Source organism: Apodemus sylvaticus, chromosome 7 (assembly GCF_947179515.1).
Source record: "Apodemus sylvaticus chromosome 7, mApoSyl1.1, whole genome shotgun sequence".
Taxonomy (NCBI): domain Eukaryota; kingdom Metazoa; phylum Chordata; class Mammalia; order Rodentia; family Muridae; genus Apodemus; species Apodemus sylvaticus.
In genome coordinates, this window is record NC_067478.1 from 113,249,433 (window position 1) to 113,277,171 (window position 27,739).

General features: G+C 44.6%; 1 protein-coding gene and 1 non-coding gene across 4 annotated transcripts; one reads left to right on the top strand and one right to left on the bottom strand.

The window, feature by feature from the left end:
- Positions 1-27,461, bottom strand: LOC127689385 (zinc finger protein 426). 3 transcript variants are annotated; one of them, XM_052189035.1, is made up of 7 exons: positions 27,090-27,461; positions 10,860-10,997; positions 8,758-8,840; positions 6,786-6,912; positions 4,110-4,190; positions 2,784-2,866; positions 1-2,339 (listed from the first exon to the last, which is right to left on the bottom strand). In XM_052189035.1, the coding sequence occupies exons 2-7, from the start codon at positions 10,882-10,884 to the stop codon at positions 1,080-1,082; spliced, it is 1,659 nt and encodes a 552-aa protein (XP_052044995.1). In that variant the 5' UTR covers positions 10,885-10,997; positions 27,090-27,461; the 3' UTR covers positions 1-1,079. The 3 variants fall into 3 exon arrangements, with proteins under 3 accessions (XP_052044995.1, XP_052044994.1, XP_052044993.1); XM_052189034.1 differs by lacking the exon at positions 10,860-10,997 and having other exon boundaries at positions 1-2,336; XM_052189033.1 differs by lacking the exon at positions 10,860-10,997.
- On the top strand, positions 10,603-10,708 carry LOC127690256 (U6 spliceosomal RNA). The gene has a single exon (XR_007978992.1). It is a non-coding gene; the product is annotated as a U6 spliceosomal RNA (small nuclear RNA).
- Positions 27,462-27,739: the final 278 nt, after the last annotated feature.

Sequence of the window (27,739 nt, forward strand, 5' to 3'; positions counted from 1 at the left end):
TAGCTTAAACGTGGTTATTTATTTCTTACAATCTGGAAACCAGAGGTCAGCGTAACTGAGGGAGTTTCCTCTGGAGGCCGTAGCCCCACACTTGTGCTGGCCACTTGTCTCTATTTGCAGAAGGCCGTCTGAAGCTTCCATGGCCTTCTGTGTGCGTCCTGCAGCATCTTAACCTCTTGAGCACATGTCACTTCTAATGGACTCATGGAAACCTAATTTGCTTTTTATTATTTTTACTTTACACATGTTTCACCTGCACATATGCATTCACTGTATGCTGAGTGGTCACAGAGCCCAGAAGGGGCCCAGATCCCCTTCACCAAGTTATGGATGGCCGCGAGCTGCCGTGGCTGCTGGGAACTGAGGCCCAGCCCTCTCAAGGGCAGCAGGTGCTTGTGACTGTGACTCATCTCTACAGTCCCTCACTTGAAGTTTTAAAGTGTAATATTATGGGGGGGGTACATGCCACAGCATTCACATGGAGGTCAGAGGGCAGCTTCTAGGAGCCAATTCTCTCCTTACACTGTGGGATCCAGGGAGAGAAGACAAGTCATCAGGAATGTATGGAGAACGCGTCTGCCTGCTGAGCCATCTCACCAGTCCTCCTTTCAATTCTTGAAGCAGTTTTGTATTACTGTGTATATGTGAAAGGGTGGGCAGACACATGGAGATCAGAGATGTCACGGCATTAGGTCTTCCACCTTGCTGAGGCAGTCTTCCTCTCTGTCATGCTGCGTAGACCACCTGGCCTGCAAGCTTCCAGGTGATCTTGAGGGAATGCTGAGAATACAGATGCATGCCGTGCTTGTGTTTCACGTGGGTGTGGATCAAATGCAAGCGGCCAGGCATTCCCATCGAGTGCTTTTACCCACTGGGCCATCTTGCCGGCATCTGCTTTAATTTTTTTTTTTTACATGGAATATTTGTGTTGCTCAGTATGGCAACACAGCACTGCCCTAAGCTACATATCTAATTTTAATAGTTTCTCTCCAGTGTGAGGGACTGGACCATCATGTCTTCAAAGTAAACGAGCGCAAATAAGGGCTTCGTCACACTGCGTCAATCAACTAGGCTTTTCTCTAGTGAGTTCTTTCATGTCTGCGGAGTGAACGAGGATGACTGTAGGCCTTTCCACACTGCTGGCACTTGTAGGGCTTCTCTTCCGTGTGGGTGTGACTTATCTCATGAATCCTGAAGGAACTGGGGCAGATGAAGGCCTTCCCACACTCCTTACACTCATAGGGCTTCTCTCCAGTGTGGGTCCTCTCGTGGATCTGAAATGAAGTGGAGTGGCTGAAGGCCTTCCCGCACTGTTTGCACTCATAGGGCTTCTCTCCAGTGTGGATTCGCATGTGAATTTTAAGGTGGGTGGAATAGTTAAAGGCCTTCCCACACTCCTTACATGTGTATGATTTTTTGGCATTGTGAGTTCTCATGTGATTATTAAGACATGAAAGATATCCAAATGCTTTCCCACAAATCTTGCACTCACAGGTCTTCTCTTCAGCATGCATTTTCAGATGCCCATTAAGATTTGAAGAAATAGCAAAGGCTTTCCCACATTTGACACATACAAAGGGCTTTTCTCCTGTGTGAGTTCTTATATGTTGGATAAGTCGAGAGGATGTAAGGAAGGCTTTCCCACACTCCTTACATCCATAGGGCTTGTCTCCATTGTGAGATCGGACATGGATGCTAAGCCCTGAGTGCTGAGTGAAGGCTTTCCCACACTGATTACACACATAGGGTTTCTCTCCTGTGTGAGTTCTTCCATGGATCTGAAATGAATTGGAGTAATTGAAGGCTTTCCCACACTCCTTACACTCATAGGGCTTTTCACCGGTGTGAGTTCGCATGTGAATATTTAGATATGCAGGGTATCTGTAGCCTTTCCCACATTCCTTACATCTGTAAGGTTTCTTTGCATTGAGAGTTTCTATAAGCATGGCAAGTCTTGAGTTTATAAAGCTTTTCCCACATTCATTCCATTCATAAAGTTTGTCCCCACTGTGAGTTCTCTGGTGTGTCTGAAGCTGTGACTCACTCATAAAGGACTTCCCATAGTCACTACATTCAAAACCTTTCTCTTGGGTGGCAATTTTCTCATAAGCTTTAACTGGGGCCGTTCCAGTTTCTTCACTCGGACTGAACTCAGAGAGTTTGTCACCAGCACAGTTTTCCCTCTGAAGCATTAGAAAGTCTTTTCTGTACTGACTACACTCGTAATTATCCTGTGCAGGCTGAGTTTTCGTATCTGACCTGAGAGACGAGAGCTCACTGACGAACTCTCCATACTGTGTCCCATCACAGAGCTCCGTTCCTCGGTCGCTTCCTGTCTGCTGAGAAGAGGGGTAAACAACAGGTTTCTGCAGTCAATTGGTAAGGTTTTAACCATTTGGTAACAAAATGCTATAATTATGATTATTTTTCGCTAAATGCATACAGTTCATACCCTGTTAATTTCTCTCCAGTAGTGTGATTAAACACTTACTCCACAGCTCCATGTCATCTGCTCTCATCTTTAAAAGATGTCTGTGCCACTCCAAGAAGAAGATGCCATTTGTGAGTTCTGGAGCAGTGAGCTTCATTACACACTGGAGGCACAAGGCTTTCTTCAGGGACACCTGCTCTTGTGTATTTTGTGCTTCTCTTGATGTCCCCTTTAAAGACACCCCTAGCTTTCTCCCGAAAGGCTTCAAGCCAAGTAGGCACCCGATAAAAGACACATCTCTAACCTCTAAGTTTCTTTGAGGATAAGACTAAGATACATTTTTTATACTTACCATTTGCATTCCATTGGATATGTTACCACTCAAAACTTCCTGCTGGAATGCTGGACATTTGGTTTCAAGCTGTATTTTCCATTCTGAAGAAAAACAAATGTAGATTTGGAAAAAGAAGGAGTTATTTTTTTAACTGAAACTAAAAAATAGGGCTTATTTATTTTATTTTGAATTTAAGAAGGGAGAGATAAGAATTTTTTTCTGTTCTGTTTTTGAGACTACACAACCTCACCTTGAACTCACTACATAGCCCACGCTGCATTGACTTCATAGCCATCCTGCCTCAGCCTCCTGATTAGAACAATTTCAGGAATATGCCATCATTCGAGGCAAAGATAAGGGCACTAGATCAAACTTTTAGATCATATTAAAAGTTGATTCTAGTACTGGGCAGAGGTGGCGCACGCCTTTAATCCCAGCACTTGCGAGGCAGAGGCAGGTGGATTTCTGAGTTCGAGGCCAGCCTGGTCTAGAGTTCTAGGACAGGGAGGGCTACACAGAGAAACCCTGTCTGGGGGCGGGGGGAATGGAAAAACAAACAAACAAACAAAAAGTTGATTCTATAAAAATCAAAACTGATGGTAAATAGAAATTATCAGGGAAATACTATAGAAAATTTCTAGAAAAAGAAGAGCATCTCTCAAAGCAATAAACTTAAAGAAGGTTTGATTAGAAGTAAACTAAAAGAGCACTGGAAGTTGAAATTTTTCTTTCTTGGCTCAGAGTTCTGAGCCTGATTTTATTTTGAAGAGCTTCATTATAGGAGCTGGGATGGTTCCACAGGTAAAGTGCTGTGTGCCAGTGTGAGGACCTGAGTTCAGATCCCTAGAACTCAGGGAAGGCTGGGCATGATAGCATGCACCTGTAATTCCAGAACAGTTATGACAAGATGGGATGCTGAGACAGAGACATCCCCTGAAGGTTTCGGACCTGGCACATGCAGTAACACACAAAGACACTGTCAGACCGAGTGATGGTGGGGCCTGACTCCAGCACACACACTACAGCAGCACACGCATGCCCCAAATACACACATCACACACGGATAGACAAGGTCCTTTCATTCATCAGTTCATTCACTTACTCAGTGTAAGTGTGCACACACACCTGCACCATGACATGCATAGAGAGGCCAGGGGACTGTGGGAGTTGGTTCTCTCCTTCCACCACATGGGTTACAGGGATTGAACTTAGGTTGTCAGGCTTGGCTGCAAGTGCCTTTACCTACTGAGCCATCTCTCCAGTCCAACACAGGGCTTTGATTTTATTTTAAGTTTATTTCAGTTACAATTAAATACATTAAATAGGATTTCCATGAATACTGACCTGGAAAAACTATCTTCTGACCTGCACTAAACTCATCTTGTTCCAACCAAGAGATCAAGCTGGGTTTGATGAGCTGATATCCTGTGTACAAGGTAAGACACGTTAGTGAAAAGGCCCATACAGAAAAATGACACAACTTCCCAGAGCTTGGGAATTAGCAAAAAATGCTCCCCCCCCCCCTTCCAGCTTTTTGAGAACGTGGAATCTAGCTTTTGATCTAGCTTGGCCTGGCTTCAAGCTCCCAGGCACTTGAATTCCAGAAGTGTGCTACCAAACCTGGCCAAGAACTAGAGCTGTTATAACAGGGAAATTATTTTCAAAGGATTGATAATGCAAGTACCACCAGTCCATGCCTGCCACAACGACCCCAGTAGAATCTGTGTGACAAGTTCCACAGACTGAGGCATTAGACTTCAAAAGAAGGAGGCCTCCTGGAACTGGTTGTGAAACTCTCAGCCAGAGAAAACATACTGAGCCATATTTCTCATGGCAATTTTTCTGTTTTGTTCTCTTTCATTCCTTTTCTTACCTACGGGTTCCTGGTAGCCTAGACCATGACCTTAAGCAAGAATAATCGGTACGAAACCACCCCTTGAGACGGGTCACTAACATGACCTTCTCTCCAGGGAAGCCAACACAACCAACAATACAATTTCATGGTTACACAAGTGTCATCGGAGGTGGATTTTGGTATATGGTAAAGAAAGCCTAATTAGAAAGAATTGAAATAGTTTAAATTTATGCTTTGAAGATTTATAAAAAAAAATTAGGCATTAGATGTTAAGCAATAATTAACCATAGGGGCTGGAGAGTTAGCTCAGTAGTTAAGAGCTATAACCATAAAGATTTATTAACATGTTTTGGGATTATGCCACTAGTCTTGGGTGACCACCCTATTGGACATATTCTTTTATAACTGTTATATTTTTGATGATGATGTTACCTATTCTATCTGTGATTCACTGAACATGTAGTTCAGAGTCATAATGCTTAGATGATTTTTGTATTTTACTATGCCAAGTGAGTTTTTTTGGTATTCACGATTGTTTCATTGGATATAGTTTCTAAAAGCTGTGTCATGTTGGTTTAATGTATAAAATCCCCTGCTTGAGAGCTACAAAATACACTCAGATTCAAACTGCCTCTGTGTTTGTTTCTGCTTGTTACTGCTGAATCCTTACCCACCTGGACTTCGAGGACCCTCATCCCAGAGACCCCCACACCCAGCTGGGGTGTGGCACATGCCTCAGAAGTTTAGCTGGTTCTGGAGTCTAAGACCCCAGTTAATTTAGACGTATATACATTACCATGAACTACAGTTTTCTTTCTATAAGACTGGGGATTGCACACAGGGCCCTGCATATAGGCAGGTGCTCAACCACTGAGCCATATCTCAACCCAGGACTTTACTTTTATTCAAACAGGAAGTAAGAGAATTGTAACAAAGATACCTTGTTCCTGTAGGGAAATTAACTACAATTGGTTCATACAAAGCACTGTTCATCACCAGCATCGAGATAACTAAGCTTTCTAATTGACTTATTATTTTGTATGTGGATATACGTGCCCATGTATGTGGGTGCCTCTGTGGATGCAGTGATTAACAATACCTGAGAGATGGAGATCTAACTCGGGTCCTCATGCTGAAGCAGTAACCAGCTGCTTCCCACCGCCCAAAGAAAGTATATGATTCCCTCTCCACATTCGATCGGGTAAATTGAAAGTAAGTTCTCTTAAAGTTCAAGAGATGGCATCTCCCCAACCTTCTTTAATTAAACATATGCATTTGTGTGCAGTATGTGTGTGGAACATGCATATGTGGTATACATACATGTGTGTCCAAGTGTGCATGCCTATGACCACGTGCAAAAGGCACAGAAGAGTGCTGGGTGCCCGTCTACCCTGTCTTCTTCATGGCAGTCTCTTCTGGAACCCTGGCTTGGATTTTGCTAGCTAGGCTGGCAGCCTTCAGGCCTCCAAGATCTTCATTTCCACCCTCCCCTCAGTTCCACACTAGGGTTACACATGCATGCAAGACCACGCCCGGCTTTTTTACATAAGTGTGAGGATCCCCAATCCAAGTCATCCTAAGGATTGTAATGCAAGGTCTCTTAACCACTGAGCCATCTCTCAAACTCCAAGAGAAGTTATTGACACAGAAAGGATAAACGATTTCACAGTTTCTGATTTAGCCTATCAAATGTGCAGAGGAAAAATACATACTTTCTACAGCACTTGGGAGGCGGGAGGCAGTTTTTGAGACAGGGTTTCTCTGTGTAGTCCTGGCTGTCCTGGAACTCACTCTGTAGACCAGGCTGGCCTCAAACTCAGAAATCTGCCTGCCTCTGCCTCCCAAGTGCTGGAACTAAAGGCATGTACCACCACACCCAGCAAAAATATATATGAAGAAACCTTGGACTTTTAAAAAACACCCTTGTAAAATAAAACATATATAGGGTAGTAGACACCTTTAATCCCAGCATTCAGCTGTGAGTTTGAGGTCAGCCTGTTTTACATCTCAAGTTCCAGGCTAGCAAAGGCTACACGGAGATCCCCATCTCAAAATAAAACAAAACAACATTGAGTTAGAGATGGAACTTGTCTTATTCAGAGTTATTTTCCCTCTCCTAAAGCAGTCAGTCCATAAGGGGCTAGCGGTAGCAGCAGCAGTCCTACCTACTGTGGCCAGGTTCTGGTAGTTCTCCAGCATCACATCTCTGTAGAGGTTCCTCTGATCTGGGTTCAGTGAGGTCCATTCTTCTTGGGTAAAGTCCACAATCACATCCTCAAAGCTCACTAACTCCTGAAATATTGCAGACATGTTGGTTTGAGCCAAATAAGAAGTCTGTTAATGAACATGGGAGTGTGAGGAAATAGAACCCAACATCTACACATCTACAGAAAATTCCGCAGCCTCTCATTATCTGCACCAGGGTTAGGGAGCTTTACTAACTCCTCTTTGAACTCACATCCTTGTGCGTGTGTGTGTGTGTGTGTGTGTCTTGTGTGTGTCTCTGTGCCTGTATTCATGTGTCTGTGTATGTTGTGTGTGTCTCTGTGCCTGTGTCCATGTGTCTGTGTGCGTTGTGTGTCTCTGTGCCTGTGTGTATGTGTATGTCTCTGTGCCTGTGTGTTGTGTCTCTGTGCCTGTATGTATGTTGTGTGTCTCTGTGCCTATGGCCATGTGTCTGTGTATGTTGTATGTATGTGTATGTGTATTGTGTGTGTCTCTGTGCCTATATCCATGTGTCTATGTGTGTTGTGTGTGTCTCTGTGCCTGTGTGTGTGTCTGTGCCCGTGTGTGTGTGTTGTGTGTGTCTCTGTGCCTGTGTGTATACATGCCTGTGTGTGTGTGTATATATATATACATGTGTAGTGGTAGGAATATTTGACTGGTCCATGTGGAAGCCAAAGGGTGATGCTGGAATTTCTTTTTCAGTTGATTCTTCACCTTCTTTTCTGAGTCAGGGTTTCTCACTGAACATGGAAATTACTGTGTCAGCTAGACAGGCTGACGAGGCCTAGCATCCACGCCTCTCCACCCACAGTCCTGACATCACAAACATGAAGCCATGCCAAGTTTTACAGGGTGATGGGGATCAAAACCCAGGTCGACCCTTTACCCACTGACCATCTCCCCAGGACTCCAGAGCCCTGACTGCGCATGCGAGGCAGGGCTCTATCATTAAGTTCTATCTCCAGCCCTATTCTCACTCTTAATTTCCTCAAGTCACACACCACTGCTAACCAGCAACTGACACCAGCAGGACACAAGAAAATACAGTGGTATTTCTCTGTATTAAGCACACTGACCAGCGCTTCCAAGATATGTGATGGATGAGCATACATGAATAAATGTTTGTGGAAAAGGACACACTCGTCTGCCTTGTCATCTGCCAGAGCACTCAAGAAAGGAAGAAGCATGTAGTGTTGTCCAGGCTGACCACCTGAGTGGGATCCTCAGACACACGTGACACAAGGAGAGAGTTGACTCCTGAAAATTATTCTCTGAACACACACACACACACAGGAAAACACAAATGTAATAAAAGAACAAGAGTTGACAACATGAATGTAAAGCCAGATTATTATTGAAAATCAGAATTAACTGAAAGCTTCAAAGCTACTTAATGGGGAATGTTTTATCAAACCTGGAATCTGAGAAGCGAGACTCTCAACTGAGGAACTGCCTTCCTCAGAAGGCCTGTGGGGCAGTTTTGTGATTTCTGGCTGATGGAGGAAGACCCAGCCTAGGGTGGGTAGTACCATCCAGGGAAGGGGGGCCTGGGATGTGTGAGAACGGCAGCTGAGCTTGCCAGGGGCATGAACCAGTACACAGACACCACTGCTGGGCTCTGCTTCAGCTCCTGTCTTGGCTTCCCTCACTGATGGATTATAATCTGAGAATCGTAAGCTGAAAGGAACCCTTTCTACCCTCCAAGTTGCAATGGTGTTTGTCACAGCAACACAAAACAAACTAAAGCAGGCTCTGTCTCCCAGGAAATTCAGGGAACAGGGAACTAGATCTTTGGATGAGGCTTTAAACAGCTCTAGAGATAAGTTTATCCAAAGGAAATTGTCTACAGGTAGGACATTTTAAGTGTGTATGTGGTGGGTGGGTGTGTGCACACGTGCATGTATGTTTTACCTGATAATCTGTCAGGCAATCAACCAACATCATTTCTGCTGATATTTTTTCTTCCTGAAGGCAGACTGAGTCCTCTGAAGGATCTTATGAAAAAAGAGAAAGGTATGAATACTCAGTTGTCCAGAATTCTCATTCAAAGACACAGAAGTCATTCTGGCCTGCTACTAAAGCCTTATGTAATCAATTTAACTCCATACAGATCTCTCCCTCCCTCCCGTTCTCTTTCCTGTTCTGTGTCTTTCAGTCTATGTCTCTCCTTCCTCTCTCCCTCTCTTGTTCCCCACCTCCCTCACACATGCATTTGCATGTTCTTCCCCCCACCCCACCCCACCCCACCCCACACATGCCACAGAATGCTAGAGCAGTCCTACCCCATGTACAAGCTGAAGGGAGGATGGCAAGGCCTGCTGCTTGTTAGGTAACTATGTATTGATAACAAGCTTGTTCACAAGCGAGGAAGCTCATGCCCTAAAGATGTTCCTTATCAGGGCTGGGGCTGTCGCTCACTTAGCACAGGACCCGCCTGGCACGAGGCACCCCAGCTTCCATCCCAGCATGAAAATGGTGTGGGGTGCAAATCTGCCAGCCCAGCTCAGGAGCTGGAAGCACAGGATCAGCAAGGCAAGGCCAGCAACTGTTTCCAAGCAAACAAAGCCACCACGGGCTACATAGGCCCTGTCCCAAAAATGAAAAGTGTTGGGGGACAGAGAGATGGTTCAGTGGCTAAGGGCGCTGGATTCTCTCCCAGAGTGCCCAGGTTCAATTCTGAGCACCCACAGGCAGCTACAGCTCTCTGGTCCCAGGGCTCTGACACTCTCTCCTGACCTCTGTGGGTCCTACACACACACACACACACACACACACACACACGATGCATAGACAAACATTCAGACAACACTCATATACAAAAAATAAATAAATCTAAAACATATATGTTACTTGTCATGATTATAGAACTCCTAATGAAGACTGCATCTTTCCCCTTGTAACACACTTCAGAGAAGTTACAATACCCCCTAGGCCAGCAAGGGGTAAAGGCACTTCCTACCAAGCCTGTTGACCTTAGTTCAGTTCCAAAGAACCACATGGTAGGAGAGAACTGACTCCTAAAAGTTGTGCTCCCCACCCCACTTCCCCCTTCTCTCTCAGAATGAAAGCAGGAAGAAAGGAAGGAAGAAAGGAAAGAAGGAAAGAAAGAACAAAAGGAAGGAAGGAAGGAAGGAAGGAAGGAAGGAAGGAAGGAAGGAAGGAAGGAAGGAAGGAAAGAAGGAAAAAAGAACATTCCTTAAAAAAATGACGTGGAGAATGACTGAAGAAAACTCCCAATGTGAATGTGATCCTCTGACCTCCACATGTACACACCATATATGCACAAACACATGAACACACACACACATATACACAGACACAAACGCATGGGAGGGACCCACAAAACACAAACAAACAAAAAACCCTAGAGCATCGTTCAAATACTAGATCCTTGCCTGGAAATGCTTGAAATCAATGAAACCCTTGACCCCTTGACCCTGGCACAGGGCCAAGCAAACTCAGAATGTGCACAGCTGTTATTCACTGTGTGCCTTCCCAGAGAGCTACCCTTTGTTTTTAGATTGCGTGTGGATTAGTGTTTGGCCTGCACATATGTCTGTGCAACACATGTATACGTAACGCTTGCAGAGGTCAGAGAAGGCACTGGATCCCTTGGAACTGGAGTTACAGATAGCTGTGAGTCACCATCTGGTGCTGGGAACTGAACTGGAGGTGCAAGAGCAACAAATGTCTGTAACGGCTGAGCATCTCTATTCCTGAGAACGACCTTTTAGACTGTTTATAAGAGTCACCTGCTTGCTTCAGCAGCACATAGACTAAAATTGTAACAATGCAATTGGGAAGATCAGCATGGTCCCTGAACAAGGATGACATGCAAATTCTTGACACACTCCTTATTTTTGCATTCAGGATGTGATATATGAGAGGAGAATATATAAAAACAGTAGAAGAATCAGCAGCATAAGCTCCGCCGGCCCAGATGACTGCCCAGTACACAGCGCTACTTTAGGAGAGCCTTGGGAATTCTGAGAAACAGTATCAGTGGAACTTACCATGGGACGAGGGAGGAGCCGCCATCCTGTCACACGGAGGTGTGCACGAACACGCCTTTCACTGAGGCACGCATTGCTTTAGTGCAGCGGAGGAGTTTCAGTGCACAGCGGCACTGTTATACACAACTGTTAGCATTCCTGTAATATCAACCACTAATTAACATAAACCACTTAGTCATGATCTACCAGTTGCCACACATAAACTATATGCAGGAAATACACAAGAACACCACTAAGCACAGTACTCCCTGAAACATGAATCCTAGTGATACTGAGAAATGCTATGTAGCAGACAACGAGCAAGGAGGTGTGTGTGTGTGTGTGTGTGTTCAATTAATCATTACAACCACCTTCACAGTAGATATCGCTGCCCTAAAAAGATCTACAGTCAAAGCAAAGTATGGTGTTGCACACTTACAATGCCTGCCCATGGAAGACTGAGTCAGGGGAACTGCTGCAAGTTCAAAGCTACCCTGGACTACAAAACAAAACCTTCTCCCAAACAGGGCAGGGCGGCTAAGCAAATACAGGACCCGCCAGCAGATAATGTAAGCCTGCAGACTTGAGTTTGCTCTCGGGGACCCACGCAAGGGGGAGGTGAGCACCACCTCTACAAACTGTCTTCTGAGCTGCTCTCGTGAGGGGGTGTGTGCACCCTTCTCCTCACACCACACGCTACATGCACACACAGAGAAGATAACCATAAATCTAAAACAGAACGAAACGGGAGAGCATCGATATTCACAGAGCACTTGTGCCGCCTCGTTTATCACCCAGTGATAAATGGTGATGCAGGACTTGAAGGCCAGAAATGGTTTCTTTTGTTAGTACGCAAACTTGTTCTCATCTTTAACAAGTGGTAAAGTTGTATGTACACAAGCAACTCAGTATTTTCTGATTTATTTGTGTGTATGCAGAGGCCAGGTGTCCAACGCCCTTCTCTCTCCTTCTCCACCTGTTCACTTAAGGCAAGGTCTCTCCCTGAGCCTGGGGTTCATGTTTTCCCAGCTATGCTGAGAGCCCAAACACCTCCTGACCCCATGCTCCTGAGGACTGGACATCAGGTTTGACACAAGTGCTTGGATCCAATGTCACTAAACACTGAGCCCTCTTTGGTTTTTGTTGTTGTTTCGAGACAGTGTTTCTCTCTGTAGCCTTGGCTGTCCTGGAACTCGCTCTGTAGACCAGGATGGCCTCGAACTCAGAAATCCACCTGCCTCTGCCTCCCAAGTGCTGGGAATAAAGGCCTGCGCCACCACTGCACGGCTAACATTGAGCCTTCTTTATGGTCCCAAAATAATTCTTTTGTTTCCAGGTAGATTTTTGGTGGTGGTGGTATTTAAATCTGTTTTGCAGATGTGGGAGGTAAAACTCAGGATCTCACATGTGGTAGACAAGAGTTCTACCTCTGAACTATTTTAAGTAGCTCTTAAATGTAAGGATGTTTGGGTAGGGTGGAGTCAGAACATAATTTAAGCAGTGAGCACCTCAGCAAGGTTTTGATAAAAATACTAAACTCAAAAGCCATGCCTTCTCCCCCTTGTGCGGGGGAGGTTAGAGCAAAACCAGGCCTCGGTCAAGCCCTGTCTATGGGTCTTCATAGAGGACCATCTTTTCACACGAGTTGCTGTGTTTTGGAGTTTGTGTGCTTGCCTAAATCAAGATCTCACTGGATAGCTGGGGCTGGCCTCCCCCACAGCTCCTCCTCCTTCCTTAGGGCCTGGGCTGACTGGCACTTGCCCTGGGGCTCCTCCCCACCTCTCAGTGTTTAAACTTCACACGAGTTTGCGATTATTTACTTTTCACATTTTTTTCTTTTTCTTCCCCCCCCCCCCCTTCCCCAAGACAGGGTTTCTGTGCTCCTCTGGCTAACCTGGAACTTGCTCTGTATACCAGGGTCCACCTGTCTGGTCTTCAGAGTACTGTAAACAAAGGCCTTAAAACAAAACAAAACAAAACAAATGCTGCAGCATCACTGGCCTCAAACTCACAATGTAGCCAAGGTTGGCCTTGAACATCTCGTCCTCAGGCCTCCATATCTCAAGGACTGGAATCAACATAAACATGTGCCACCTGCCCAGTATATGTGGTAATGCTGAACAAACCCAGGGGTTTGTGTGTGGTAGGTAAGCATTCTACCAACTGAGCTATGTCCCCGGCCCCCCTTTTGATTCTTTCATCATTAAAAATTATGTATTTAAAAAATAATCCTGGAGACCAGAGAGATAGCTCAGCTATTAAATCCTAGGCTTACAACCAAAAACATAAAAAAAAAAAATTTTGTTAAAATTTAATGACAATTTATTAAATGACAAATTTAATAACCCAAATTGGAGCCTAAGTTACACAGTTCATTAGCTATACAACAAATTCATCAGAAACCTTACACCTCATTCCACAGATCAGACTAAAATACTGACTCTAAGATATAATTAAAATTGAAACACATACAATTTTTCCCGTGGGAAGAGGGGAAGTGTGTGTCCCGCTCTGTCTCGCCACTACATTCCACTGACACAGGGTCTCACTAAACATGCAGCAAGCCTTGGCAATCCTCCTTTATCTGCCTGTTATACCTGGGGTCACAGGTACACACACGACTATGCCATGGGTGCTGGGGATTTGAGCTCAGTTTCTTATGTTTGTATAGTGCATGTTTATACCCACTGAGCCAACTCCTCAGCTCAAATACACATATATTAACTATGCCCTGCAGCTTGACAACGCCATGGATTCCAACACATGCTTAAACAAGACTAAAAACTTAATCTCCTCAGAAAGCCCACACCCTTCCTCTTTTCCTGCTTCAGTCTGCTAAGAGCTGGGACTGCAGGTATCTACCACAATGCCTAACTCCCAGACAAGCATTTGTCTACAAGATTTAATAATAGGGATATGAGACTAGTTGCTCTTTTTTTTTTCAAATGTTGATTATGGAGGAAAAAAACAAACAAACAAACAAACAAAAAAAAGCCAAAAAGAAAATCAGAATCCCACACTCTTGACTTGTGATGTCTCCTTAGGCAATTGAGAGCTTAACTCTTAGTAAGCCCTGGCATCTCATCCCAAACAACCAATCTCTTCCTCCTTTTCATTAAAAGTAGATTATTTTCCGGGCTGGTTCAGCGGTTAAGAGCACTGGCTGCTCTTCCAGAGGTCCTGAGTTCAATTCCCAGCAACCACATGGTAGCTCACAACCCAATGTGCTCTGTTGTATATGAAGACAGCGACAGTGTACTCATATTCATAAAACAAATAATCTTTAAAATATAGATTCTTTTCTTATACAACATATCCTGGTTACATCAATCTTTGGAGGTAAATGGCGTTATAAAGCTTGCTACCTAACAGGATACTGAATTATCTCCTATTTCAATGACTCCCCACAAATGACCCAGGAAACAAGTCAGAAAACTTCTCTTAGCTGCTATGAAAGGTCCCCATTCGCTCTTGGCAGCAGCAATTCCCTGAGAGGTTTTTATTTCTGTTATTAGTATATTATTAGTTGTGTGAGTATGCGTGTATATGGGTATATATGTGTGTGTGTGTGTATGTGTATGGGGAGTGAATGTATGTGCATGTATGTGTATGTGTGTGTTTGAGTGAATGTATGTGCATGTGTGTGTATGTGTGTGTTTGTGTGGGTATGGATGTGTGTATGGGTGTGTATGTGTAGGTGTGTGTTTGTATGTGTGTGTATGCATGTGTGTCTCCATGGTGTGTTTGTGTGTATATGCATGTGTGTCTCAATGTGTGTGTGTGTGTGTGTGTGTGTTTGTGTGTGTGTATATGTGTGTGTTTGTGTGGGTATGGATTTGTGTATGGGTGTGTATGTGTAGGTGTGTGTTTGTTTGTGTGTGTATGCATGTGTGTCTCTGTGTGTGTGTGTGTGTGTGTGTGTGTGTGTGTGTGTGTGTGTGTGTGTGTGTTCAGGTCAGAAGCCAGTTCCTGGATTGGTTCTCCCCTGCCACCATTATGTGTGTTACAGGACCACCCTCAGGCTGTCATCCAGCTGATCTCTCTCTACGGCCCGTAACATACATTCTTTACTAAAACTTTATATCAACTCTCATCTAGAAATACTTTTACTCTCATGCCTTGAGCTCCCTGTTCCCAAGATATTTAATCTAATTTATCTCCTACTTAAGAAAAAAAACTGGGAGAAATCAACTGATACCATCTTCTAGAATTATGGACTTGCCTGGAAATATTTGCTACTTTTGTATTTTTGTATTACAGTCTGGGCACACATTTTGAACATTAGTATTTTTGATAAACAAAATCTTTTGTCTTAGTAACCTCTGTATCCTAACAGGTCATCCTTATAAAATGCTTATAAACTGTGCATCGTGGTACACATTTTTAATTCCAACACTCAAGAGGCAGGGGCAGGTGATCTCTGTGAGTTATAGGCCAGCCTAGTCTATATAACTTCAGGCCAGCCTAAGCTACACAGTGGTGAGACCCTATTTCAGAAGAAACTAAACCCCACAAAAGGTCCGAGACCTGCGCTTCTAACCCTATCTCTGAGGTCCTAACATGAGCTTCAGAGTTAAATAGACTGTCATTAGTATATTATATTATTAGTTGTGTGTGTGTGTATATGGGTATATATGTGTGTGTGTGTGTGTGTGTGTGTGTGTGTGTGCAAGACTCATGCATAGCTAGGCGGTCCTGGTTAGTATGTGGTTGCTGCGTCATGACTGTCCAGGCTCCAGGCTCCTGCAACATGATCTGAACTCTTTCCAGGAGATGGGGGACGGGGCAGAGAGAGACAGAGACAGAAACAGAGAGCGAGACCAGGCTCCCAGTCTTTTCCTACCCGAAATACAAGATTCCTGTAGAAATACAAACTGAGGTGAATCCAGGCTTTCAGTAGTCTGACTGCCCCCTCTTCTCTTTGGAATACCTTTATTCCCACCATGACAATTACAGATCCTTTTGAAATTGTACAGTTGAATATTAACTTGATCTAACTAAGTAACTGTTCATCACACAATGTAAATTTCAATTGCCAGGAACTACATTACATGCAATGTGAGAGCGGAAGGTGAGAACACCCGTTTTGTGCACTCGCCCACCAGCCACAGTTTGACTGTACACGCCGGCATCCAGTGTCAGTTCTTTTTAAGGTTTTTCCAGATGTATTTTGTGAGTGGTGTGTGTGTGTGTGTGTGTGTATATGTGTGTGTGTGTATGTGTGTGTGAACTCACATATATGCACTATGTGCATGCCTAGTGCCCAAGGAAGTTAGAAAATCCAGGTACTGAATGTCCCTAGGACTGGAGTTACATAATTATTAGCCACTGTGTAGACTCTGGGAGCCACGCACAGATCCTCTGCAAGAGCAACAAGTGTTGTTGACTGCGGAGCCATCTCTCTTGCACCCCAACAACATGAATTTAGTGGTTCTGGTCTAAAAGTGATGATGATGATGATGATGATGATGATGATGATGATCGTGTGTGTGTGTGTGTGTGTGTGTGTGTGTGTGTGTGTGGTGTGGTATGTACTCATCACAGGTGTTCAAGTATCAGAGGGCATCAGATACCTTGAAGTTAGAATTACTGGTGGTCTGACTTGGACGCTGGAAACCGAACTTGTATCCTCTGGAAGAGCAGCAAGAACTTTTACCTGCTGAGTCATTATTCCAGCCCAACTCAGCATCTTAAACAGCAGCTGGGAATGCTAACACTCGCCACCTGGGCTATGCAGATATAACAGATGAGAACAGCCACACATCTGTAATCCTACTGAGGACGGTGGCAAGAGGGTAAAAGTTCAAGGTCATTCCTGGCTACACAGTGAGATTAAAGCCAGCCTTGAAAACCGAACAAAAAATAAAACCAAGTCCATACAACTAGAAAGAGCACCCACCGTCAGACTTATGGCAAGGGTTTGGAGCCCAACCCATAACCAGACACTCCAGTTTGCTTTTAATACCCACGACCAGACACCTCTAAATCCAAGGCAATGGTTTCAAAACAGGATCCTGACAGCCCAGAGTAGCCTTGAACTTCCGACCGGCTTCTGCAGTGCTAGAATTATGAACCTGTGGCTATTTGGCCAATGTTAAGTGTTGAGAATGATGGCTATTAAAACAAAATTTGGGAATATACTTGTCTGTTCTCTATAAGAAAACATCTCTGTACAGCTAGCAGGATGCAGCTGGAATGGTACTATCTCTCTTTCCCCTGTGGGCAGATAAAAGCCTACTATTCATTCAATAAGCACTAAAGATTTTTAAAAATATTTATTTTGTCTGCATGTACAGGCATGTACAAGTTAAAGTCAGATGACAACTTTCAAGAACTTGTTCTCTCCTTCCGCTGTGGATTCCAGGGATCAAACTCAGGTTACAAGACTTAAAAGACAAGTGTTTTTGCAGAGTCACCCACCTCCCTGAACTAAACAATCATGTTTGTTTGCATTGTTTGCTTTGGTTTCTCTGTGCAGCTTTGGCTCTCCTGAAACTCACTCTGTAGGCCAGCGGGCTTTGAACTCACAGAGATCCACCTGCTTCTGCCTCCCAAGTGCTGGGATTAAAGGGTGTGCCGCCACCACCTAACCACGAACTAAGCAGTCTTACTAAAAGCAACCTAGGAGGATAATGGATTTATCTGGCTTACTACTAGAAACCACAGTCTATCACTGGGGGGAATTCCAGCAGCTGTTCACATCACACTGGGAATCAAGAGCAGAGAAACGACGGCTCCTGGCTGGCTCGCTTGCTCAGACCCAGCTTGCTTTCTCCCATCTTACACACTTCAGAGTCCCAAACCAGGAAATGGTGGCGCCCTCAGCAGGCTGGCCCTTCCTACAGGAATTCACAATCAAGACAACGCCCCTGCTCACATGCTCACAGGCAGATGTGATTTACACAGCTCCTTACTGAGACTCTTTCCAGGCAATTCTATGTTGACAAGCTGACAACTAAAAGCTAACTATTACATCACGAAGGAGAAAAATAAATAATCCAACAGGATGGATTAAATGAAGAAGGGCAGGAGGGCAGAATAGAAGAGGGAGTCTGGGAAAGACAACTCTAAAGGCTTTTGAAAATATTACATGGAAACCTACCTTCCTAAAAGTCATACTTATATAGAGTCACCCTGTAACCAGACGGTACTGCCTCTCCTGGATAACACAGGCTAACACATAAAAAGTCCAGAGCCAGTAATGAATTACTTCCTCTGGATGTGTGGGCCAGTGGGGCTGCACAGACCTCCCACCATTACAGACTGTGGCCACTGTTCTTGCTTACCCTCTAGAACTCGAGAGTAAGACCCTATTGCTGAAGACACCACATACTTTAGCCACAGAACATGTAAGAAATCACGCTGGTGTTAAACTGGACACTTTATCCCTATTGGCTAGTTTTTATAGAGCTGAATATTATGCACTGAACCCGTTCCAAGAATGTATCAGAGCCAAGAAACCATGGCTAGGTAGGATTTAGACCCTAGGAGGAAACCTACCACTGTTATTCTGTTAAATAGACATAGTGTTAAAAAAAAAAAACTCCTAATGACTTATCACTATACTAATAGATTAGTTCATCTCTAAATCTTCTGAGAGAAGCTTCCTGCAGAAGATGGTGATCCACACAGAGACCCACAACCTGTCACAATGCTCAGCCCGGAGAGACACCTCTACCACACCTCTCCTTCCAAGGAAGAGGGAGGAGAAAGAGCCAGAAGCCACAATGACCCCAATAGTCACTGTGCTTCCCAGACACACTACGGTACATGCACAAATGGATTCCCAGCAGTGGTGACAGTATGACCAGGACCTCTGCAAGCTCAAGCCAGACACAATCTCAGCCCAGAGGGGAGAAGAGACAAAGCCTAACACCTAGCACAGGAGCATCTGGCCCTCTGCGTAGCGGAGGAGAGTCAATTGTCCACGATTCAGTGGGTGGAGTGTTTGGGCAGCACAAATGGTACTGAAAAAGAGGAGGAGGAAAGGGAGGAGGAGGAGGAGGAGGAAGCAGCAGCATAAAGGCTGGGTAGGAGGGAGGACGGAACAGATCTGGGAGGGGCCGGGGGAGGGAAGGGAATATGATAGACACTGTATGAAACTCTGAAGGGAAAAAACAGCCATCAAGGGTATTTTATGATATCATGCCATGCTGCCACTGAGTGACTTCAAAGGGTAGCTATAAGGTGTTGGCTGGCACCTGCGATACGGCTTTGACAAAATATGCTGAATGAGTGTCAGCACTGGAGGCTTTGTGTTTGTGGCACAACCTATTGACACAGAACTAAATACAGTAATTGCGCCCATATTTATATTCCAGTATGCCATCCATGATCAATTAGTCTGTACAGAAGAAATATGGTGACTATGGGACAATAAAACACTCAGAGAGGGCTGGAGAGATGGTTCAGTGGTTAAGACTGACTTGTTCTTCCAGAGGTCCTGAGTTCAGTTCCCAGCAACTACATGGTGGCTCACAACCATCTGTGATAGGATCCGATGCCCTCTTCTGGTGTGTCTGAAGACAGCCACAGTTTACTCACATACATAAAATAATTTTTTTTAAAGGTTTATTTATTTATCTCATGTATGTGGGTACACTGTAGCTGTCTTCAGACACACCGGAAGAGAGCCATCAGATCCCATTACAGATGGCTGTGAGCCACCATGTGGTTGCTGGGATTTGAACCTCTGGAAGAGCAGCCGGTGCTCTTAACCGCTGAGCCATCTCCCCAGCTCCAAAATAATTTTTTTTAAAAAAACCTTAAAATAATTTTTTAAAAAAATGACAGAAACCATATCTACTTAACTTACAGTATATTGTTGAAAGTATTCAATAACCTCAGTTATTTCTGTTCATCTCTTACTATACTGAATTTATAAATCACAGATACATATGTTTTGGGGGGGCGGTATACACAAAGCTCTATATTCTCTACAGTTTGAGACATCTACTGACATTCTGAAGAAGCATCTCCCCTAGGGCCTGAGGAGATGGCTCCGTGGGCAGCATACTTGCTGTGTAAGCATGAAGCACATCCACTGGGTGTGAATTCTTAGCACCACAATAACTTAGCACATGTCTGTAACCCCAGCGCTAGAAGGGACGTGGGGTCAGAGACGTGTTGGCCAGCTAGTCCAGCCAAAATGGTGAGCTCCAGTTTTAATGAGAAACTAACTCAAGAATTAAGATAGGCAGAAGACAGATGTTGACCTCTGAGATTCCACGTGTGCATCTAAACACACAAAACTACACATGTATCTATACACAAAATACACAAATAATTAAATGATTTTAAAACACATTTATTTAAAAAGTCTCTCCTGGAGACAAGGGGACCGTTATACTGTTCATTTCACTCAGCAACCTGATGATAGAGCGGGTACCAAGTGCGAAACGGACTCATGTGAACACTGTACACTGGGAATAGTTTCAATACGGAAAACACGGGAAGATGAGCAAAAAGAAATGGCTATGCTGCTGACTGGGGCCCTAGTGCAGTCCAAAGATGTTATTCTAAAGGGGAGGGGTACTCACAGGATGTGGGGTGTGGGTAAAGATACATTCAGGTGATACGGACCTGGGATCCCAGCACTTAGGAGGGAAGCAGGAAGTCCATGAGCCAAGCCATCCTCAGCTACACAGGGGTTCAAAGCCAGCCCGAGTCCTGTCTGTCTCAGAACTGAATATGACACAGAGTTAAAAAGGGGGACCGTACTTAGCAAATGTTCAGTAGTTTCAAACACATGTGATAATGGGACAGCTGGTTGACCACAGCATTTAGTGCTCCTCCGAACAATATAAAGTTTGAACATGTGTGCTAGCTCCTGCACTTGTCCTTTATTAAGGAAATTAAGACTAAGGTATGAAAAGCAGCAGCAGCAGCAGCAGCAGCAGTGTACTGAGCTGCATCGTGTGCTCACAGCTCAGCAGTATCCTCCCACAGCACACAAACTCGCACTGCTCTTCACACACCAAACCCAAGGAGCTCCTTGTAAAGCCTGAGAGGCGTCTGAGAGACTTCCACCTGGAAACAGGGACTACATTGTCCCTACAGCAGCTATAAATCATCAGAAGGCCCAGATTTGATTCAACACTGGCTTGGGCCTTAATGTCCATCTAGGTTTATGGGAGGTTTATGAAGCTGTCTTCACATTGTGTGAAGGTGTGTCTCTGTATTTTCAATTGTGAATTCCGTACCATCAGAGAGCTATGTGCTGGCAATATTTTGGTATTGTCATTTCTATGGCCCATCGCCCTGTTTTCTATTTAGTAAATATTTGTCCTTCCACACCTGCCTAAAGGCAATCTGGAAATGTATCAGAAGCTGTCTTGCTGCTGATTGGTTATAATGAAGACCTGAGGGCCAGGAGCTGGGAGGGAAATGGGGGCGGGGGTGGGGGGTGGGGGAGAGCAGCCATTTGGCCGGCTGCAGTTGGGTTAAGTTAGATTAGCTAGCTAGGAGATTGCCCCACCAAAAGGCCTAAGCTTTAAACTTCATTCATAGCCAGCTACCTTGTCTTATTTACACCGCTGGAGGCGTCCTTTATCCTGCTATCATGGGATATTCATGCCCTGGAATGGAGTCGGCATTTGTGATAATCTGTTCCCAACAGCCCAGTAGGTGGTATGCTGTTTGCTGGCTTGATGTATGGCACGAAGCGGAGACGGGCAATTTCTTCTATCAGAAGAATAAGGAAACAAAAGCATCTGGGACAGAACCTCCACAAGGCATAAGAAATACCGGAAAACCCTCCACAGTGAAGGATTATCAAAGGGCACTAACAAAATTAGCAATTGGTTTCAATTTGTCAGTAAAAATCTAAAATAAAGGATGTACTCCCACCAGAAATAAAAAAGTAGGGCCAGCAAGATGGCTCAGTAGATAAAGGGTTCACCACCAAGTCTGGTGAGTGCTGTTCAATCCCAGAGTCCCACAGGGTAGAAGGAGAACCAACTCTCCCAAGTTGCCTCCTGATCTCAACCTATCCCCACCCTCCCCCCAAGAATAATTAAAAATAAAGAAGGATGAGTGAGTTATTGCATTTTTTTCCCCGTCATTATAAGTGTCAGGGCCCCAAAGTGGATAAGAACTCCACAAGATGACCAACAGAGTCAACTAACCTGGACCCTTGGGGCTCTCAGAGACTGAACCACCAACCAAAGAACACACACAGACCTAGACCTCCTCGCACATATATAACAGATGTGCAGCTTGGTCTTCATGTGGGTCCTGAACAACTGGAGCCATTGTTATTCCAAAAGCTGTTGCTTGTATGTAGGGTAAGTTCTTCTAGCTGGGCTGCCTTGTCTGGCCTCAGAGGGAAAGGATGCACCTAGCCTTGTAGAGACCTGAAATACCAGGCAGGGCCACCACCTGCTCAGAGGAGAAGGGAAGGGGGGATGGCAGGATTGTGGAGGGGGTGGCCAGGAAGGAGGGCAGTGATTAGGATGAAAATTGAAGAAATAAAAATAAATAAATTAAATTTTTAAAAAGTGTGTCAAGGCCAGTGAGATGGTTCAGTGGGTAAAGGTACTCGCCGCCAAGCTTGAAAAACTGAGCTCTCTCTCTGGAAACCCAGAGGTTTCTAACAGATAATTAATTTCCATAAGTGCCATGGTACTCCTACATACACACAAAACATAAGAATAAAGTGTGCCTAATGAAAATCCTGGAAGATGTTATCAATGTCATGCTTGTGGTTCTAGAGAAAAGTGTATATAGCTAAGATGCTATCGGAATGCACTGTATGTGATGACAAAGTTGCTGAAGTACTTCAAAGGCAGTCTGGAAAAATGCACTGCATTCATGTTCTGAGGCACACTACAGCCAACAAGTGTTAAAATAGGCTCAGAGGGGCTGGTGAGATGCTCACAGAGGACAGTGCTTGCTATGCAAGCCTGATGACAGGAGTTCAATCCCAGGAACCCACATCAAGATGGACGGAGAAAACCAATTCTACCAAGTTGTCCTCTGACCTCTGTGTACACACACACACACACACACACACACACACCATAATAATAATAAAAAGAAACAGGCACTAAGTAAAAGGAATACATTAGCCAATATATAAGTAAAAAACTACATACCAGTTGTTGACTGAATATAATTAGGAGCAATATTCAATTTTGAATTTGGGGATTTGATTATAGAACCATAACACTGAGTAATATACTGCGAGGTACGATCTATAAATCTGATACATGAAAATTAATTATATACATTTTGGATTTTGAATTAGATCAAAATATAGAACTTTGTTTTATTGCTTTATAATACATGATAAAAATGTATCACATATAGTATTTACATTAAAATACAGACATATAGAAATATATAAATCTCAGGAGTCATGAGACAGGAGCAAGAGAAAGCATGGGTTGCATAGTGAATTCCAGGTCATCTAGGACTACACAGCAAACATCTATTTCAGAAAACATAAATGAAAATGTAAAGACTGATATATACTCATAATAATCTATTATGATACATTGTATTTCAAGCTCTTGAATGGGGTCATTTTGAAATCATTTACTCAGTTGGCCTGTTGCTCAGCTGTAGGGCATTTGCCTTGAATGTACAAGGCTCTGGGTTCAATCTACAGACTGAAAAAAAAAAAACCTGCAGCAAACACATGTGAAACATGTGTTGCAGAGCTGGGAAGTCTAAGGTAGGGAAGTTTAAAAGTTCCTTTATTTTACTCATTTGAGTTCAGAGACAACAAAAAGGCTGCTTGGGGAAAGACGGAAGGAAGGAAGGAAGGAAGGAAGGAAGGAAGGAAGGAAGGAAGGAAGGAAGGAAGGAAGGAAGGAAGGAAGGAAGAAGGAAGGAAGGAAGGAAGGAAGGAGGGAGGGAGGGAGAGATGGGAAGGAGAGAGAGGTGGGGGAGGAGGGAGAGAGGTAGGGGGAGGAGGGAGAGAGAGGTAGGGGGAGGAGGGAGAGAGGCAAGGGGAGGAGGGAGAGAGAGACAAGGGAAGGAGGGAGAGAGGTAGGGGAAAGAGGGAGAGAGAGGTAGGGGGAGGAGGGAGAGAGAGGTAGGGGGAGGAGGGAGAGAGGCAAGGGGAGGAGGGAGAGAGAGACAAGGGAAGGAGGGAGAGAGGTAGGGGAAAGAGGGAGAGAGAGGTAGGGGGAGAAGGGAAAGAGAAGCAAGGGGAGGAAGGAGAGAAGCAGGGGGAGGAGGGTAAGAGGAACAGGAGAAGGGTGAAAGGGAAAGGGGGAGGAGGAAGAGAGGGAAAGGAGGGGAGGCATCACAACTATTCCCCATAATAAGATGATAAAGCAAACAATTAAATAACACTCATAAAATATCACCCCAAAACAATATAAATTCAAACACAGACTCTCACTATGTAATGCTGGTGGCCTCCAACTTGTGATTTTCTGCCTCACTTTCCCAAGCACTGGGATTACAGGTATGTCACCCACGCAACTGAGAATACAGTTGAGTGCTCTTATTTACCAGGAAATGGCCAAGTGATGTCCCTTTTCCAAAACAAATGCCTGCAGCTACAACTACAAATCTGTTCCTATTTTCCCCAGAATAAGTTTTAAATAGCTACAAAAGATTGATTCAGAAATTGCTATATGAGTGAGAGGCCAGGGGAAAGAGAAAAAATTAATGCATGTCAAAATAAAATGGACATGTGTCCTCTGACCCAGAGCACACGACTTTAGCTTACTCTGACAATACACCTCCATAAACAGAAAGAAAAAAAAAAAAAGCTGCCAAGCGGGCTTAAAGCACTTGTAGGATAAGCCTGTCTATGTGAGTTGGGTTACCAGAGCCCACACGAAGAAGGCAAGAACCAAGTCCACAAAGTTGTCCTCTGATCACAATATGTCCCCAGCATTCAGGCGTGAGCATGCACATACACTACTAAAACAATTTTAAAATTAAAAAAAAAAAAAAAGCAGGGGCATGTTTTCCCTGCAAGTAACTAATGGATGTTAGAAAGAATAGGTAGGACGAGAACTGGTCAAACTATCAGACTACAATTACATTTTTTTTTCTTTTTTTTTTTTTTGGTTTTTTTTGGATTTGGTTTTTTCGAGACAGGGTTTCTCTGTGTAGCCCTGGCTATCCTGGAACTCACTCTGTAGACCAGGCTGGCCTCGAACTCAGAAATCCGCCTGCCTCTGCCTCCCAAGTGCTGGGATTACAGGCGTGCACCACCACCACCCAGCTACAATTACTTTTTTATTTAAAAGGAAAAACAACTGCAAAGCAGAGTACTGGGGCTTTGGCTTGGCGCAGAGTGCTTGCCTGACACGTGCAGGTCTGTGGAGCTGATCCCCGGGCCTGCACACAAGCCCAGCCTTTAGACACATTGGAATTAGGACCACAAAACAAACGGATGCCATCCTAGTAAATACAACCCAAGTAGGTTACATCTACAGTTCATCTTCCATTTATCTTCTGAAACCTTTACTGTTGGCACTGCACAGCTCTGGCACTCGTACTTACTGGAAGCAAGCTGTGCTGTTCACCCAGAACCTGGGAGACGGTGCTAAGAGTGCAAGTTCAAGGCCAGCCGAAACCAATATGAAGCTTTCAACTAGCCTGAACTACACGACACCCCGCCTCAAACTGGCAGTGATGCTCCTGCCTCTACCTCTCAGTTCGTGGGACTGCAGGAATCTGACCCCAAGCCCAGCGCAACACAGAAAGCTTGGATGGATCACATACCTCCAAACACCCACGGAGCTACGTGGTAAACTCCCAGCCAGTGTTTAATTTCCTTCATTTCTCTTTTAAAGACAAGATCGCATGTGGTTCAGGCTGGCCTACAACTTACCATGTGGTCCAGGATGACCTTGAACTCCTAATCATCTAGAATCAGCGGATTCTATCGGCTGAGAGCTGGGATCAGGGTCATGTGGGCTACTGCACCCAGTTTATGTGGTACTAGGAACTGAACCTAGGGATCTGTGCATAATAGACAAATACTCAACCAACTGAGCTGGACACCCAAATAGCTCTATTCTTTAATTTTCTTGATCGAATCAAATAATATTTTGCTTGCAGTAAGACAATGCCCTAATCTAGGTGAGCCATTTCCAAGTATTTAAGAGTCAAGTGTTGTGTCTATTATTGTTTATTCACAGATAGGGATATAACTATGCAGAGTGGACTGGCCGGAAACTATGTAACTGTCCTGGCATAGAAATCATATTCTGGGGCTGGAGAGATGGCTCAGCAGTTAAGATCACTGGCTGCTCTTCCAGAGGTCCTGAGTTCAATTCCCAGCAACCACATGGTAGTTCACCACCATTTGTAATGGGATCTGATGCCCTCTTCTGGTGTGTCTGAAGACAGTGACAGTGTAGACACATATATAAAATAATCTTAAAAGAAATCATGCCCCTACTACTCCAACTCCTGAGATTACTGCTATGTGCTACCATATCGTCCTTTATTTTCAGTTTACATCTTAGCAAACCAGTCACCATACAATATATCTATCTGCTGGGAAAAGAGGAGACACAGACTGCTGTGTCTCTTTCCTGAGACAGGTGACTGTAGCACAACAGATACTGGACCATCAAATATGCTAGTACATCTAAGATTTTTTGTTTAAAAAAAGGAGAAATCAGGGGGATTGTTGGAGAGAGAACACTAATTTATCAATCTTCTTAATAGTTAATGCTATGATTTTTAATAACCTAACTTCCCACATTTCTTCTGTGACCTCCAAGCAGTTTAGTGATGAATAGGCCTAAGAACTAAGAGAAAACTATGTGTATCGTACACAAGGCCCTGAATTTGATCACCAGCACAGGGAGATAAAAGGGATCAGGAAACAAACCCAGGCCTACGAACTTTGGATGTGGAAAAGGCTCACTATTATTGTTTGTTGGGTTTTTACTTGTTTGTTTTTTAATCCAGTATTTCGCCGTGTAGTGCCAGGTTGGCCTGGAACTCATATTGTACACCAGGCTAGCCAAGAACTCACAGAAATCCTTTTGCCACCTGTGTGCTGTGAGGTGTTTTTATGCCCGCTGTTTTTATGAATGGACTTGACGTCTACCAGCGTTTATACTCTCTCAAGAAAGACGTACATCCTAAGTAACTAAGAAATGTGTCTTTGTAATCTGAAACTCGTGGTCAAAATAAAACACGCACACACTAAATAAAATACAATCTAACAATATGAATTAAGTTCTCACCCCAGACATTAGTTTCTAATTGTTTTTTTTTTTAAGGAATACCGCCTTTTCCAAAAGCCACCTTTCACTAAGTGCTCACCAGAGGCGCTGAAATCGCAAGGCTTATGACGCTGGTCACTCCAACTACTCCGGCAAAAAATCATTTCTGAGAAGAAAAATAAAACAGCCTTTTCCACAGAAGTTGCTTTTGCGGCTTAGGACGAGCAGGAGCACCGTGGGCGCAGCCATCGCCTGGCCCCGCCCTCTGGGCACCGCCCCACCCTGGCGACTGACAGCCAGAGAGCACTCAGACTTGGCCGCGCCCGGAGGCGCCGTGGCAAGTGGAGCAGAGCTCGGCCCTCTCGTTCTTCATCTTCCCCCTCAACCTCAGCGAGTCCTTGCACGGCAGAACGCACAGACGCCAGGCAACTCGGCACGCAACTCTTCGGTGCAGAACAGAGCCGGAAGAGACGGGCGCGGAGGGCATGACGTCACTTCCGCTCGCGCCCGGCTTGCTGCAGAGCTAGGGCTGGGAGTCTCCCTGGGTTGAACTCTTGTGGGATTTCTGATTTCCCCGCAGCATGAGGGCGGAGGCGCTGTAATGGCTTCACCGCGGGAGCTGGCGGCCAACGGTGTTCTCGAGGACAAGACAGGATTAGAATCCGGGCTGTGAGCCGGGCACCGGGTGGGAGAGGCAGTAACCAGTGGTGCCCAGGGCCAGCAAGTCCTTTAACCGCGAGGTTTCGTGTG

Coding starts and splice junctions, on each gene's coding strand:
- LOC127689385 (XM_052189033.1), bottom strand. CDS start 27,153: ATGATTTTTTGCCGGAGTAGTTGGAGTGACCAGCGTCATAAGCCTTGC. Junction 6,913..8,757: donor ATTGCCTGACAGATTATCAG/GTAAAACATACA, acceptor GCAATATTTCAG/GAGTTAGTGAGCTTTGAGGA. Junction 4,191..6,785: donor CCAGAACCTGGCCACAGTAG/GTAGGACTGCTG, acceptor CCTTGTACACAG/GATATCAGCTCATCAAACCC.